The sequence below is a fragment of the Malaclemys terrapin genome, chromosome 9, assembly GCF_027887155.1.
Source record: "Malaclemys terrapin pileata isolate rMalTer1 chromosome 9, rMalTer1.hap1, whole genome shotgun sequence".
NCBI classification, from domain to species: Eukaryota; Metazoa; Chordata; order Testudines; family Emydidae; genus Malaclemys; species Malaclemys terrapin.
In genome coordinates this window covers 57,253,824-57,271,190 of record NC_071513.1, presented here as the reverse complement: position 1 = coordinate 57,271,190, position 17,367 = coordinate 57,253,824, and the positions used below count along the sequence as shown (strand labels likewise).

General features: G+C 48.1%; 1 protein-coding gene across 1 annotated transcript in view; it reads right to left on the bottom strand.

The window, feature by feature from the left end:
- EFHD1 (EF-hand domain family member D1) overlaps positions 1 to 6,873 on the bottom strand; it is a 44,643-nt gene extending 37,770 nt beyond the window's left edge. The window contains exon 1 of the mRNA XM_054040268.1: positions 6,425 to 6,873. Within this exon, the coding sequence (XP_053896243.1) occupies positions 6,425 to 6,741 (317 nt within the window). The 5' untranslated portion in view covers positions 6,742 to 6,873. The remainder of the gene's footprint in view (positions 1 to 6,424) is intronic.
- Between the last annotated feature and the right edge of the window lie 10,494 nt (positions 6,874 to 17,367).

The window sequence follows — 17,367 nt, the reverse complement described above, 5'->3', positions numbered from 1 at the left end:
TGTGAAAAACCTACAGTATTGATAAAAAGTGCAGTATCAATTCTGTGTGAATGGCTTGAGCAGGACCATAGTGGGACGCTGTATTCTGAGACTGAACAACACAGGATGAGACTAGATGCTCTGAGTGTTTTGGGTTCAGCTCCCCAGTTTGTGTTGACCAGTTTCCTAGAGTTCACTTTCTTTTTCAACTTCATGTGCTCTCTGAATGTCAGCATTCAGTCTAATGCAACCCCAAAGTACACTGGATGTTCATAGTACTCAAGGACTATACCATCCCACAATGACTGGACTTCTTGCTTGGCCTGTCTGTGTTTTAGGTGGAAGGTAGGGGGGAGGGATAGCTCAGTGGGTTGAGCATTGGCCTGCTAAACCCAGGGTTGTGAGTTCAATCCTTGAGGGGGCCACTTGGGGATCTGGGGCAAAATCAGTACTTGGTCCTGCTAGTGAAGGCAGGGGGCTGGACTCGATGACCTTTCAAGGTCCCTTCCAGTTCTAGGAGATGGGATATCTCCATTAATTTATTTATTTTATTTATACACTGATGTCTTACTTGGGTTGGCAGTCAGGAACAACATGCAACAGTATTCTCCAAGTACACTCAGGAGGCCAGTTAGAATGCACTCAAAGTTCTCAAATCTTTTGACTGGATGGCAACATAAAGATCTGTACAAGTTAATTTTCACATACAGGGAATTCTGATTGTTTATTTGTGTAGACAATAAACAGCAAGGGTGATAGTACTGAACCTTAGGGCAATCCATTCCACTGAGTATGCCATCTGCTTCACTGACCATCTGACTTGATGAAGTAACATCAATTTTTGAGCAGAGTGTACATGACCTGGACCATCTTGCCATTTCTCAATGGCAGTTTCAGTTCATAGTGTCATAAGCACCTGACAGTTCAACAAATAGCCCGTCATTTTGCAGGTTTTGAAGCCATCTTCAATGTATTGAGTTAGGTTTACAACTTGACCACAGAATGAATGTCTTGTGTGGAAACTGAGTTGGTGGTCAGTCAGCTGCCCTTCCACTATTACGCAATTATACACATTTTCATCCAGTTATATGCTTGTAGGTTGAGCAGAGTACGGATATCGGTCAGTAAGTCTTTGCAGAGTTCAGTTCTATATGTGGTTTATGTGAAACCATTTTAGCTTATCTCCACAGCCTGGGTATCTGCATTGTCTCCATGTGTGATAAACGAATGGGGGAGAGCTCCCTTTTATGGACCTCCAGCCAGCCCGTTAGCTATAAAATCCCTTGTAGTAGTTGTTCTCTACTTGCTTTACCTATAAAGGGTTAAAAAGTTCCCTGCATAGGTAAAAGGAAGCGAGTTGGCACCTCTCCAAAAGAGCCAAAGGGAAGGCTAGAATTTTTTAAAATTGAAACAAGACTCCACTTTTGTCCGTTGTTCTCTGGAGACAGGGGACAGAGCAATGATGCTGTAAGAAGCTTTGGGCCAGGTATGAAAAATCATCAGATCATAGCTAGCAACTACTCATCTGAAAGCCCAGATATGTAAGTAGACGAGGGAATGTCTAGGAAGGCACCATTAGGTTTATTTCTTTTTTTTTATTTCTTTATGGCTTGTGGACTCCTCTGTGCTAACCCCAAATGCTTTTGTTTTGCTTGTAAGCTTGAAGCTGGACCTCAAGAAACAATTCTTGATGCTTAATCCTTGTATTTGCTCTTTTTAAAATCTAGCAATAGCCTGAATTTCCAGATGTATTTTCTTTTTGTTTTAATAAAATTTAACTTTTTTAAGAACAGGATTGGATTTGTGTGTCCTAAGAGGTTTGTGCATTTAGCTGGTGGCAACAGCTGATTTCCTTTGTTTTTCTTTTTCAGCTCTTCCCCGGAGGGGGTGTGTGAAAGTGCTTGAGGGTACCCCACAGGAAGGAATTCCCAAGTGCACCTTCCTGGGTTCTCAAAGGGGTTTTTGCAGTTGGGTGGTGGCAGCATCTACCAATCCAAGGTCAGAGAGAAGCTGTAACCTTGGGAGTTTAATACAAGGCTGGAGTGGCCAGTATTAAATTTTTAGAACCCTTGCGGGCCCCCACCTTCTGCACTCAAAGTGCCAGAGTGTGGAATCAGCCTTGACACCATGCAAGAATTCAAGAAGTCAAGTGACCACTTCTTTGCTCTCATCCCTAAGTGAAGTAGTGTTCAAATAGATACTCCATTGAGTCCCGCACCCTTTCCACACTTCGGGATTTTCATGGTTACTGCCAGTTCCGCAGTGTTGACCTGCTCATTGTGGACTCTGCAATCTCTCAAGAAACAGCAGAGTTCCTGCTTAGCCTGTTTCGTTTTGCACTTTGCTTTGTGGGCTGGTTTACCATTTAAGTTGAGTTGGTGTGCGACTTGGCTAGGAGAGACTGTGACGATAGGCTTTGGTTGATGTCTATCAGGGTTAATATTGCAAATGGTGACCCATGCTTTTTACTATTATGGCACAGGCTTGTTGTTTCAGACAGGTCCCCCAGAGGCTGTGCCACTCCTTTCTGATCTCTCTCATAAGCATTTCCCTGAGCCCAATGGTTTCTTCACTGAAGGGATCCAAGTCAAACAGTTCTGAATCTCTCTTATATTGTTGGCTGGTTTGTTCTGAAAGTCCAGGCACATCTAGTGTCTGACATCTCCTGGGGATGGGCTTTTGGGCAATCTTCCACACCAGGGAGACAAGTTTGCCAGAGTGCTTGTGGGCTGGAGTACCATTACAGACAGATCCATTCAATTCAGAGGAAAAACCTTCCCAGGTCAGCCTTTCGGAAGTTCAATCTCATCAGGTACCTTATTTTCCTGGATTGTTGTATTGCAGCCTCTATTGTCACTTGCACTAGTCTGCGCTGTCATCTTGGAAACACCTCCCTTCTGAAGCTCCCTATATTTTCAGAGGTGACAAAGGCTATGATGGAATGAGGGGTGTGACGTTGCACTCTATATGATTTTATGAAAATATGCTAATGTAACTGGAACATGCTTTATATAAAAGGTCTCTTGTAAGGTATCATTACAAAGCTTATAATCTACTGAGTGTGATCATCCTATTTGTATAAATGTACCACTCTTGTATCTGAAACTAGAAATAGGAAATATAACTGAGGGCCTATTATAATTATGCAAAGGGTGGGCCATTAATGGTGGTTTGGAATCTTGATGACTCCCATTAACCAGGACAATTGATTGCAGATGGCTCTGTTTTACCTGTAAGTCTTCCCGTATGTGTGTGTGCTGGCAAGGGGTAATGAAGTCTTACAGTGACATGCGATCATGTCACCTAAACTGAAATCCATCTTTAACCTAGTGCTTTTCCATTGAGAAGGGGGGGGGGGTGAGAACTCAGAGGGACAAAAGATTCCCACCTTATGCAAAAGATATATAAATGGGTGGAACAGAGAAAAGAGAGGCATCATGAGGAATCCCCTAGCTACCACCTGAGCTGGAACAAGGGCTGTACCAGGGGAAACTGAGAGGCCAGCCCATCCATATCCCCCACCTGAGTCAGTCCTTCAGGAAAATGGCCTACTTAGGTAAATCCTGTTTTAGAGAATGTGCAAGAATTGCCTAGTGGGTGCCAGCTGAGACTTGATTTATTGCCACCACCCAAAGCTCAGAAACTTTTGTCACCAAGGGGCATCATTACTCAAGAGGAGTCATTAGTTAGCCTTTCATTTCCAATTGCTGTACAAAATCAAAAGCTGGTCTTAACCTAATCAAAGTTGAAGAGGTCATGCACTTCTCCTGCATAATACGAGAATAAGCACAATGAATGAGTGCACACAACATACAACTCTTCTGTGTATTAGGTTGAAAACTCTTCTATCCCATCACCTTCATATGTTAAAAAAACCACACAACTAAAAGGGAAGAGGGCCACTATGCAATGCAATTAAACAATGGACAGGAGTTAGTACTCTTCCAGGGTTGTCATATTAAACAGAGCTATCAGCGGCTACTGAACTTTGCAGCCAGATTTTATAGGCAAGAGCTCTGTTCAGATTGCCAGAACTGAATGCAGTCCTCTTGCTGAATCCCTCATGTTTTATATTTTAATTGTTTTGTTTTTCTGTGTTATTTGAGCTGGAAGAGACTCATTATCATTCATTTCCACCTGGATTTACTCTCTTCTTCCTCCTCTCCCAGATTAATTGGTTTAATTAGCGAAGCGTCTCATTCAACTGGCAAAGGGTCTTGTTCCAAAACAATGGTGACAAAAATAACCATTTTACTCAAATTAAAGATTAGCTGCAAAGAAAGTTGCATCAACAGCAGCATGGTTTGAAAGCCCCCCTACCTCCACTAATCCATCTTCTAGGAGCATAAGCAAGAGCGAACACTAATACACACATCATTTTAAATTTCCTAGAGACACCCTAACTAGCTCCTCCTCAGCTACAACACCCCCTTGTAATGTCACAACTGATAATTATTTGTCTATAGACAAAGGCCCATCGCTAATTGGATGATTTCTTATAGGCATGATGGCAGAGCTGAATGCAAAGATATTTAAAACAAAACAGAAAATCCAACTGAAAATCCAAGCAGGGCACTCAAAGACAACAAGTGTAGGCACTCTGAGTTCAGAGGAGTAGCAAGTGGGGCTTCTGAGACTGGGCAACACCAAGGAATGTTTGTATTTTGAGAGGAAGATGCATACAAGAAAGAGGGAGGAGTTGAGAATGAAGGGAAGGAAGATTTGTAGTCAAAGGCTGTCTCAGCCACTTTCAGCACTAAAACTTTAGTAGTTCAGTGGTGTGAAAAAACACACCTGAGCGACAAAAGTTTTAGCACTGAAAAGTGCCAGTACAGAAGCTACCACCACTAGTTCGGGGTGGTTTTATTTTTATTTTTTTTTAAACCGCCGGAAAAGCTCTCCCCCAGCAATAAAGCGTGTCTACATTGCCCATGTCACAGCCGTGCTGTAACGTGGGCAGCGTAGATATCAACCTGTACCTGTTACTTTGGGTAAGAGCCAGAGATAGACAACAAATAGGCATCAATGGAAATAAGGGAAGGATCTGCATGGGGATGGTGGAAGGATCTTGTTGAAAAAGTTGGTGCAGTCTTCCACAAAAAGAAAAAGAGGAGCTATGGCAGGTGAGTGGAGAGAGGTAAGGAGGGAGTCACCAGTTAGTATATAAATAGCTGGAATTGTGGATGAGATCAACAGGAAGATTAAAGTTAGGAGAGGGAAAGTGGACGGGGAGGACAGGCTGTGTTAACATCCACTCAGAGAAGAAGCAGAGTTAGTGCTGTTTGAGGCTCAGCTTCCCCATTTTGTGCACACAACAGTTTACCAAGTGTATTTAAAAAAGTTTTTCACAGTGTTTTAAAAGCTTTTAGAATAGAAAAAGCCAGCACAGCTTCCAAGAACTGCACTATATCAGTGATTCAGTTGAAGACACTACAGCAAAACTGGCAATTGTGACATCAGACACTGAAAAGAGGTTAGTTTTGTGTGCAGAATACTCCACTGAGCCTGCTTTAAAGGTGAGTTAAAAAGGAAAGTATTAAGGAAGCCCTTTATTTCAATAGTAAACTTTTATTTTTTCTTCCAGGCAACTCAAGATTCATGCTCACCACCCAGTTTTGAAATAAGATAAAGCATTCTACAGGAATGAGGTTTATATTTTTACAGAGCCAAGTTTTGGAGGAATGCCATGGAATATTTTTTCAGGAATCTGCAAAACAGCATGTTAACAAACATGAGAAGCCTGTTTTTAAAGAGTATTTGAGTTACTAAAACAAATGGCAAACAGTCATTTTTAGAGGAACATACTAAATATAACTGCGGTTTGATGCTAGAGGCAGGGAAAACAGTGAAGGGTCAAGTGTTTCTGCTACAATGTGACTTTTCTGGAATGATAAAGCGGCAAACACTTGCCAAATCAGACATGATTCAGAGAGGAAGAAGCAACCGGTGGTATGGAGGGGTGGGGAGAGAGGAGAAAAGTTTTGGTCTCCGATGAAAATACATTAGAGTTCTGCAGTCGGAGTCTCAAACAGTCAGCAGCAGCCCAATTAAGCCTATCAATTCCCAGAGTCAGAGCAACCTAACCTCATTCATTCGCACCCGTAAAATGTGGTAAGGGCTACAATGCAAGAACCCACATTTTAAAGGCTGGTTTCGCTCTCAGCTCTGTCAGAGCTAGAGCAGGACTCAGTAGGGCCTGTCTGCACAGAATTCCCGAAGTCACCCTCTCCCCTGTGTCTCTCACCACCCACACTGGGGCTGGAGAATCGCTCCCCAAAACTCAGCCAACCAGTCAGCCCGCTCACCGGCGCCAACCAAAGACAGCCCGAGTCCTCCTGGGCACGGGGCTAGCCAGCCCCCTGAGCACTCGCCCGGCTGACGGCTAGCCAGGGGCAGGCGCTCTGCGGCGGGGTGGGGTAGGGGGCAGGCGCGGGGATCTGCTTACAGTCGGAACATCTGCTCCATGTCCTTGATCTGCCGCCGGCTGAACTCCTTGAATTCGGTGTAGGGGTTGAAGACCTTAGCCTGGCGGGGCTGGGCCATGCCCTCGTTGATATCCTGCCTGCGGCTCAGCTTGGCGCCCAGCTCCGAATCGGCACTGGCGAGCATGGAGCTCCTGCCGCCCTCCTCCTCCTCCTCCTGTCCGGCCGGGCCAGACGCCCAGCCTGCTGCTGCCTCCTCTCCGCCGGGCGCGGGCTCCGGCCCGCTCTCTTCTAGCAGCAGCCGGCGCTGCAGCTTCTGGGCCAGTTCGTCAGTGGCCATGGCCAGGCGCGCGGAGGACAGGCGGGAGCCGCCCTGCGCTCGCACGGCGAGTTCACAGCCCGCGCCTGGCGGCCGCCCCTGAACTTTATTCCCAGACTCCAGGAGCAGGGCGGGGTGGAGAGTTAAGGTCGCGCCGGGAAGTTCCCTCGCCTGTCTGGCACGGGTGGCGCCAGAAACAGCTCCAGAAGCCAGGTTCTCTGGACGCGCTCCTGTTAGTCCCCTTTTAGCCCAGCCCCTTCCACACCCAACTCCACTACCTCACACACCCTGCTCGGCCCACCTCACCCCACTCCTAGCCCAGCCCCCTGCCCCTTCCACACCCAGTCCACCTCCACTTCTCCACACACCCTGCCCAGCCCACCTCACCCCACTCCTAGCCCAGCCCCCTGCCCCTTCCACACCCAGTCCACCTCCACTTCTCCACACACCCTGCCCAGCCCACCTCACCCCACCCCACTCCACTCCTAGCCCAGCCCCCTGCCCCTTCCACACCCAGTCCACCTCCACTTCTCCACACACCCTGCCCAGCCCACCTCACCCCACCCCACTCCTAGCCCAACCCCCTGCCCCTTCCACACCCAGTCCACCTCCACTTCTCCACACACCCTGCCCAGCCCAGCCCACCTCACCCCACTCCTAGCCCACCTCACCCCACTCCTAGCCCAGCCCCCTGCCCCTTCCACACCCAGTCCACCTCCACTTCTCCACACACCCTGCCCAGCCCACCTCACCCCACCCCACTCCTAGCCCAACCCCCTGCCCCTTCCACACCCAGCCCACCTCCACTTCTCCACACACCCTGCCCAGCCCAGCCCACCTCACCCCACTCCTAGCCCAGCCCCCTGCCCCTTCCACACCCAGTCCACCTCCACTTCTCCACACACCCTGCCCAGCCCACCTCATCCCACTCCTAGCCCAGCCTTCTGACCCTTTCACACCCAGTCCATCTCACTCCCCCCAATAACCTATCCTCTGCCCCACTCCCCAGGGCTGGCTCCAGGGTTTTTGCCGCCCCAAGCAGCGGAAAAAAAAAGCCACTATCATGATCGGCGGCAGCTCCACCGCGCTGCTTTCTTCTTCGGGGACAATTCAGCGGCAGGTCCCTCCCTCCGCGAGGGACAGGGACAGGGACCCTCCGCCTAATTGCCGTGGAAGAGCCCGACATGCCACCCCAAGCACCTGCTCGCTAGCTGGTGCCTGGAGCTGGCCCTGCCACACCCAGCCCAGCCCCACTCCCCCACACACCCTGCCTAGCCCCCTGACCCTTCTACAACCAGTCCACCTCACTCCCACCAATACCCTATCCACTGCCCCCACACCCAGCCTAGCCCTGCCCCACTCACCCACATGCCCAGCCCCCTCACTCCCCCTCCTTCCCAGCCCCCCATCCCTGCACACCCAGCCCACCTACCTCATTCCTCCCACACCCTGCCTTGTCCCACTCCCCCTGAACATACCTACTCAGCCCCCACCCCCTGTCCAGCTTGCCCCACTCTCCCCAAAACTAGCCTACCCCACACCTTGCCCATCCCTACTCTACCGCCCCACTTCGCGCACACACACCCAGTCTGCCCCACACCCTGCCTAACCCTCCCACCCCACTCTTCCCTGCACCCAGACTGCCCCACTTCCCCCACACCCTGCCCAGCCTTCCTGCCCCACTCCCCCCACACCTTATCCTGTCCCAGTCCCCCCATACCCTGCCCAGCCCTCCTGTCCTAGTCCCGCTTTCCTGCTCCCCTAAACCCTGCCCACCCCACTTCCCCCATCCATTTCAGGTCAGCCTCCTCCACCCTGCCCTGAGCGGACGGTGCTGCGTAGCCCAGCACTGCGGGCAAGGCAGGGGCTAGCTCGTCTCTGGAGGACCTTGATAAACATACAGCAGCTGGCTCCGCTTTGTGCTGCAGGCATCTGCCAGCCCTGCTCTAGCGTCAGTGCACCCTATGCCTGGGGCTGCCCACCCTGAGGGAGCAGGCCCATTTCTCTGCAGGGTCCAGGATAGCACCTGTGTGGGCCCCCTGCACCCTGCCTTGGGTGCCTGCTGAATGGACTCTCCTTCCCAGGCCTGGCACCAGCTCATCGGCCTGCACAGCATGAGGAAGGTCACTTTCATGGAGCTGAGATGCTTACCCTGCCACACCAGCATGAGGACACACAAGTGCAGGAAGCCATACCAGTCCAGCAGCTGGTTTCTCTTGCCATCTGGAAGCTGGCTACCCTAATCTGCTACAGGCAGGTGAACTATCAGTACTGTGGTGGAGGTTGGTGAAGCCAGTGGTTTCCCCAGGAATTGAAATTAGGGAGGGTGTTTGAATTTACAGGGGAGGGAGGGGGGTGGAGGAGTGTCAGGGTTGATGGGGGTGAGACCGTGAGGGTGAAGGTGGGCTGTATGGCACCATAGTAAAAACTGAAAAATGTTTCATGACCAGTTTATTAGATTTAACTCATGTTTTAAAATCATCACACAAATTAAAGTTGGCTAATCAAGCCTTCTATAAAAAGCGACAAAGAGTCCTGTGGCACCTTATAGACAAACAGAAGCATTGGAGCATAAGCTTTCGTGGGTGAAGACATGCGTCTGACGAAGTGGGTATTCACCCACGAAAGCTTATGCTCCAATACTTCTGTTAGTCTATAAGGTGCCACAGGACTCTTTGTCACTTTCTACAGATCCAGACTAACACGGTTACCCCTCTGATAAAAGCCTTCTATGAAGCACTACGTCTACATCCTTCTTGGTTTCTTGTTATAATTTTGCACAACTCTGTAATGAACTTCTTGAATGCAATGCATTCATCTTTGGTGGCTTCTTTTGTGTCCAGTACTTCCATTCCTTCAATTGATATGCTCATTAGTTCATTCACATGATCAGGCAGAAGGCGATTTCTTTCAGAACATAAAATTCTATTCAGTGATGAAAAAGAACGCTCAGCTGTAGCTGTTGTGACTGGGAGTAGCAAGAGATGAATTCCTACTTCTTTCATCCTAGGAAACTGAACACAAAGATCGGGTTGAGCCACTAGTGATGATAAAAAAGATGTTGAAGTCAAATCTTCATTCATTCATTGTATGATATTCCACTCTGTGTTCAAATTCTCTGTTCTGTCCTGATCACATGGCAGCCCCATTGCTAGTGTGTCTCACTCCCCTCAACTGTTGGTGTTTTATAGGACAGGCATCTGTAAAAGCTATGTAGAGGTTGAGTAGAATCTAAAAGTCGCTGTTGTAGATTTTTAAGAATCAAGTCTGTGTAGTTTTTCAGTTGTCTTAACAAACACTTCTTGTCCTCTTCACTTAAGAATTCAACAGTAGAATTACGAGAGAGAGAATGGCAATAGTCTTCTCTGAATGTAGTAGCAAAAGTAATCCACCAGCCTCACTACTTAGATCCATCCCATCTTGGTAGATACTTTCCAAAGCCAGTAATAATGGCCGGAGTAATTTTAAGACAACAGCCAAGGATCACTCATGAGAAAGCCAGCGGGTTTTCCCAGGTTGGACTAATTTGAATTTCAGTCCCAGTGTATCTTCTATATTTTCCAAGATATTTAGTCTTTTTGGACTCTTGCTGAAAAAAGAATATAATGAAGACATTAAATTTATACCTTCTTTAATGTCTTTTGAAGATTCTGCAGCTCGTACTAGCGCTAGTTGAAGTAGATGGCCTCTGCAGTGTGTACAGGACAGATTAGGGTTACACTTTTCTCTGAGCAAAGCTTGTACTCCACCATGTCTTCCAGAGAAGTTTGCAGCTCCATCAAATGCACAAGCAGCCATCTGTTTGGGGTCCAATTGACAAGCATTTAACTCTTCTAAGATGTGGGTTGTCACAGATGCAGCTGATGTGTCTTCTATAATTGAACATCTAGAAATGCATCTACTGGCCTACCCCTGACATCAAGATAACGTACACAACAACTTAATACTTGATGCCCATTTGCATCGGTGCATTCATCAGCCATGTATGCACATTTTTTTAATGTGGTGAGAGAGTTCTTCACTTTTTCAACTGTTGAGTCTTTCACTGTTGCACTGCATGCTTCTAGCCAGTCCGTTGAGTTTCTTGCAGAAAGATAGTGAGCATTTGCTGGTCTTGTTCGGAACCAGTGTTCAACTTCAGGATGAACAAGTGACAGTGCACTTAACATTGGCTTCCAGTTTGTAGTGTGTGGTATCTCTTGCTTAAATAGAAAGTAGGATGCCACAGCAATGTTTGTTCGCCTGAACTGTATTGTGTCTCCAGCATTCTTAACAGCCTCATTAAGTACTTGTAAAATTGGCTTTGAAAGTGGGCTTATAAGGCTTTCTGCATGTGGATGCATTCCAGAGGCCTGGTGTTTTGCAGCCTTTTCATGTAGTTTGTCAGCATTGGCTTTGCTGATCGGTTTGACAAACCAAGCTCCTCACTTCTACCAATTATAGCATTGGGAAGCTTTCCTTCTTCGTAAGCTTTTTTGCAAGAGGTGCACCAGTAGCCATCTTTTGTAATTTCAATAAATGGGAACACTTGGACCGACAAACATTGGGAACTGCCTTTAGGTTTTGGAGACACTGTTTCTTCAGTGTATTTGTGCTTCGGACTGGTCGGATGTAGATATACCACTTTAACCTTCAGAAGACATGTTGATATATTCTTGGTTCTTGATGCGTTCTTCACCTTGGTTAGTTTTTGAGGCCTTTGAGTGGAAAAATTGTTGTATTTTTTTTTTGTCTTTTTGTTTTCACTTTGACCTGCAACGTATAAAAGAGATATGAATAAAGTAAATGTTTTGTTAGGGTAATGCAAATTTAACATAAGGATAATGCAAGTTACACCAAAACACACAAAAGGTCTAGATTTCTAAAAAATATATAATTTAAAAAAAAAAGTATTTTAATTTAAATTGACTTTTGAAAAGTAAGCCATCATGGGATAAGAGGGAAGTCCTCTCATGGATCAGTAACTGGTTAAAAGATGGGAAACAAAGGGTGGGAATAAATTATCCATTTTCAGAATGGAGAGAGATAAATAGTGGTATCCCTGAGGGGTTGGTACTGGGACCATTACTGTTCAACATATTCATAAATGATCTGGGGAAATGGGTAAACAGTGAAGTGGCAAAAATTGCAGATGATACAAAACTATTCAAGATAGTTAAGTCCCAGGCAGACTGCGAAGAGTTACAAAAGGATCTCACAAAACTGGGTGACTGGGCAACAAAATGGCAGATGAAATTCAATATTGATAAATGCAAAGTAATGCACATTGGAAAACAATCTCAACTATACATACAAAATGATGAAGTCTGAATTAGCTGTTAACACTCAAGAAAGAGATCTTGGAGTCATTGTGGATAGTTCTCTGAAAACATCTACTCAATGTGCAGCGGCAGTCAAAAAAGCAAACAGAATGTTGGGAATCATTAAGAAAGGGATAGATAAGACAGAAAATATCATATTGCCTTTATATAAATCCATGGTACGTGCACACCTTGAATACTGTGTGCAGATCTGGTCACCCCATCCCAAAAAAGATATATTGGAATTGGAAAAGGTACAGAGTGCAACTAAAATGATTAGGGGTATGAAACAGGAGGAGAGATTAAAATGACTGGGAATTTTCAGCTTAGAAAAGAGACAACTAAGGGGGGATATGATAGAGGTCTATAAAATCTTGACTGGTGTGAAGAAAGTGAATAAGGAAATGTTATTTAATCCTTCACATAACACAAGAACTAGCAGTCACCCAATGAAATAGGTAGCAGGTTTAAAAAAAACAAAAGGAAGTACTTCTTCACACAACATAAAGTCAAGCCATGGAACTCTTTGCCAGGGGATGCTGTGAAGACCAAAACTATAACAGGATTAAAAAAAGAACTAGATAAATTCCTGGAGACTAGGTCCATCAGTGGCTATTAGCCAGGATGGGGAAGGATGCAACACCCATGCTCTGAGTGTCCCTAGCCTGTTTGCCAGAAGTTGGGAATGGGCAACAGGGGATGGATCACTTGATGATTACCTGTTCTGTTCATTTGCTCCGAAGCACATGGCCTTGACCACTGTCAGAAAACAGGATACTGGGCTATATAGACCATTAGTCTGACCCAGTATGACCATTCTTATGTAAAAATTAATTATAATAAAAAGGTTTCGTACAGAAACTCCCCAACATAATGACCTCTCAAGATAGTGACAATGTGAGATAACAACCTTGGCAAATAATGCATTTTAAAAATCTTGGCCTACTAGGAAACATATTTATATAAGTTTCCATTCCCAGTCACAAATCTACCATTCTGGAGCAAAGTCACTAAAATATAGTCCAACAAACAAATGTTTATTTAACGTGCCCCTCACTTTTCCCTCCACCGCACCCCACTCACCAGTGTTGTCCTTGGTCAGTGGAGACTCAGGCCTGGTCTACACTACGAGTTTAGGTCGACTTTAGCAGTGTTAAATCGAATTAAGCCTGGACACATCCACACAACGAAGCGCTTTCTTTTGACTTAAAGGGCCCTTTAAACCAGTTTCTTTACTCCACCTCCGACGAGGGGATTAGCGCTAAAATCGGCCTTTGCAGGTCGGATTTGGGGTAGTGTGGACGGAATTCGACGTTATTGGCCTCCAGGAGCTATCCCACAGTGCTTCATTGTGACCGCTCTGGACAGCACTCTCAACTCAGATGCACTGACCAGGTAGACAGGAAAAGCCCCGCAAACTTTTGAATTTCATTTCCTGTTTGCCCAGCGTGGAGAGCACAGGTGACCACGCAGAGCTCATCAGTACAGGTAACCATGATGGAGTCCCAAGATCGCAAAAGAGCTCCAGCATCGACAGAACAGGAGGTACGGGATCTGCTCGCCATATGGGGAGACGAATCAGTGCTAGCTGAACTCCGTAGCAGTAAACAAAATGGCAAAATTTTAGAAAAAGTCTCAAAGGCCATGAAGGACAGAGGCCATAACAGGGACGCACAGCAGTGCCGCGTGAAAATTAAGGAGCTAAGGCAAGCCTACCACAAAGCCAGAGAGGCAAACGGAAGGTCTGGGGCAGAGCCGCAAACATGCCGCTTCTACGCGGAGCTGCATGCCATTCTAGGAGGTGCAGCCACCACTACCCCAACTGTGTGCTTTGACTCCGTCAGTCGAGAAACACACAACAGGGAAGCGGGTTCGGGGTACGCAGAAGATGATGATAATGAAGACAATGAAGATCGCTCACAACAAGGAAGCGGAGAAACCGGTTTCCCCAAAAGCCAGGATATATTTATCACCCTGGACCTGGAACCAATAACCCCCGAACTCACCCAAGGCGTGCTCCCAGACCCTGAGGGCACACAAGGGACCTCTGGTGAGTGTACCTTTGTAAATATTACACATGGTTTAAAAGCAAGCGTGTTTAATGATTAATGATTAATTTGCCTTGGCAATCGCGGCCAGTACAGCTACTGGAAAAGTCTGTTAACGTGTATGGGGATGGAGCGGAAATCATCCAGGGACATCTCCAGAAAGCTCTCCTTCATGTACTCCCAAAGCCTTTGCAAAAGGTTTCTGGGGAGGGCTGCCTTATCCCGTCCTCCATGGTAGGACACTTTACCACGCTAGGCCAGTAGCACGTAGACTGGAATCATTCCATAACAAAGCATGGCAGCGTATGGTCCCGGTGTTTGCTGGCATGCAGACAACATCCATTCCTTATCTCTCTTTGTTATACTCAGGAGAGTGATATCATTCACAGTCACGTGATTGAAATGGGGTGATTTTATTAAGGGGACATTCAGAGGTGCCCGTTCCTGCTCAGCTGAACAGAAATGTTCCCTGCTGTTAGCCAAGCGGTGGGGGGAGGGGTGAAGTGATCATCCCAGAGAATTGTGGGGGGGCAGTTGGATTTGTGCTGCATGTTAACCTGGAAACCCCAGCCCCTCCTTTTACATTGCAAACCCATTTTAAATGGCCAACCCAGTGGGTCCTTGGTATGGGAAATGAGGGTGCTGCTGTTTGAAACCCTTCCCACATGTTATGAAGGTTAAAAAAGCCAAAAGACTGTGGCTTACCATGGCTGCCTGCAAGCCGAATTCTGTTGCCTGGCACTGCGTGAGTAATCTCTCACACCAAACCAGCAGGCCCTCAATATAAGAGGAAAAATGCAACCTAGTAACGAAAGCACATGTGCTGTGTAATGTGAACAGCAAAATTTAACGTGAAAGAGTGTACCCATTGTTCTCTAAAATGGGTCTTTTTTAACTACCTCTCCCTTCTCCTCCACCAGCTGCAAATGTTTCTCCTTCGCAGAGGCTAGTGAAGATTAGAAGGAGAAAACAGCGGACTCGGGATGATATTTTCACGGAGCTCCAGATGTCCTCCCACGCTGAAAGAGCACAGCAGAATGCGTGGAGGCAGTCAATGTCAGAGTGCAAATAAGCACAATATGAACGAGAGGAGAGGTGGCGGGATGAATCGCGGGCTGAAAAGAGCAAGTGGCGGGGTGAAGATGATAGGTGGCATCAGCTTGCAGACAGAAGGCAAGAGTCGATGCTCCTGCTGCTGGAGCATCAAACTGATATGCTCCAGCGTATGGTTTAGCTGCAGGAAAGGCAGCAGGAGCAGAGACCGCCACTGCAGCCCCTGTGTAACCAATAGCCCTCCTCCCCAAGTCCCATTGCCTCCTCACCCAGATGCCCAAGAACACGGTGGGGGGGCCTCCGGCCACCCAGTCACTCCACCCCAGATGATTGCCCGAGCATCGGAAGGCTGGCCTTCAATAAGTGTTAAAGTTTTAAACTGCAGTGTGTCCTTTTCCTTCCCTCCTCCCCAACCCATCCCGGGCTACCTTAGCAGTTATCCCCCTAGTTGTGTGATGAATTAATAAAGAATGCATGAATGTGAAGTAATAATGACTTTATTGCCTCTGCAAGCGGTGCTCGAAGGGGGGAGATGAAGGTGGGGTGGTTGGTTTACAGGAAAGTAGAGTGAACCGGGGCAGGGGGCGGAGGGTTCATCAAGGAGAAACAAACAGAAGTTTCACATTGTAGCCTGGCCAGTCACAAAACTGGTTTTCAAAGCTTCTCTGATGCGCACCACGCCCTGCTGTACTCTTCTACCCGCCCTGATATCTGACTGCGCGTAATCAGCGGCCAGGCAATTTCCCTCAACCTCCCACCCCGCCATAATGTCTCCCCCTTACTCTCACAGATATTGTGGAGTGCACAGCAAGCAGCAATAACAATGGGGATATTGGTTTCGCTGAGGTCTGTCTGAGTCAGTAAGCTGCGCCAGTGCGCTTTTAAACGTCCAAATGCACATTCCACCACCATCCGGCACTTGCTCAGCTAGGGTTACCATATTTCAGCAAGCAAAAAAGAGGACGGGAGGAGCCCCGCCCTAGCCCCGCCCCTGCCCCTCCCACTTCCCGCCCCCCCCAGAACCCCCAACCCTCCCCCCGTTCCTTGTCCCCTGACTGCCCCCTCCTGGGACCCCTGCCCCTAACTGCCCCCCAGGACTCCACTCCCTATCTAAGCCTCCCTGCCTCTTGTCCCCTGACTGCCCCAACCCTTATCCACACCCCCACCCCCAGACAGACCCCTGGGACTCCCACGCCCCATCCAACCACTCCCCACCCCCTGACAGCCCCCCCCCAGAACTCCCAACCCATCTAAACCCCTCTGCTCCCTGTCCCCTGACTGCTCCGATCCCTCTCCCCACTCCTGCCCCCTGACAGCCCCCCCCAGAACTCCCAGCTCCCCACCCCCCCGCTCCTTGTCCCCTGACTGCCCCCTCCTGGGACCCCTGCTCCTAACTGCCCTCCAGAACCCCACCCCCTACCTAAGACTCCCTGTTCCTTGTCCCCTAACTGCCCCCTCCTAAGACCCCCCCCAACTGCCCCCCAGGACCCTACCCCCTACCTGTACCCTGACTGCCCAAAACTTTCTCCACTCCCCCCCAAAAGCCCCCCCCCCGTTTCTTGACTGCCGCCTCCAGAACCTCCCTGGCCCCCTTACCCTGCTGCTCAGAACAGGGTGTTGGGCTCTGTGCGAGCCGAGCCGGACACGTGGCTGCGCTCCCCAGCACAACAAAACCCGGTCCCTGGCCCTGCACAGTGCTGCTGGACCGGGCTGCAGGGGAGAGCTGCCGGCTCAGAATGCAGGGCGGATCCGGCTCCTCTACAGCTGCTCCAGAGTCCAGCCCGGGACTTTCCTGCAGCCCTCCCAGCTGCTCGCTCTGCTCTGCCGGGGGAGGGGGGGAATCCCGGACATTTTGAGTGTTTTACAAATTCCCCCCGGACGCTATTTTTAGAACAAAAAGGAGGACATGTCCGGGTAAATCCGGACGAATGGTAACCCTAGCTCAGCCTGTAGTTGAACAGATCCTGACTACTGTCTAGGCTGCCTGTGTACGGCTTCATGAGCCATGGCATTAAGGGGTAGGCTGGGTCCCCAAGGATAACGATAGGCATTACAACATCCCCAACGGTTATTTTCTGGTCTGGGAAGAAAGTCCCTTCCTCCAGCTTTTGAAACAGACCAGAGTGCCTGAAGATGCGAGCATCATGTACCTTTCCCGGCCATCCCACGTTGATGTTGGTGAAATGTACCTTGTGATCCACCAGGGCTTGCAGCAGCATTGAAAAGTACCCCTTGCGGTTTATGTA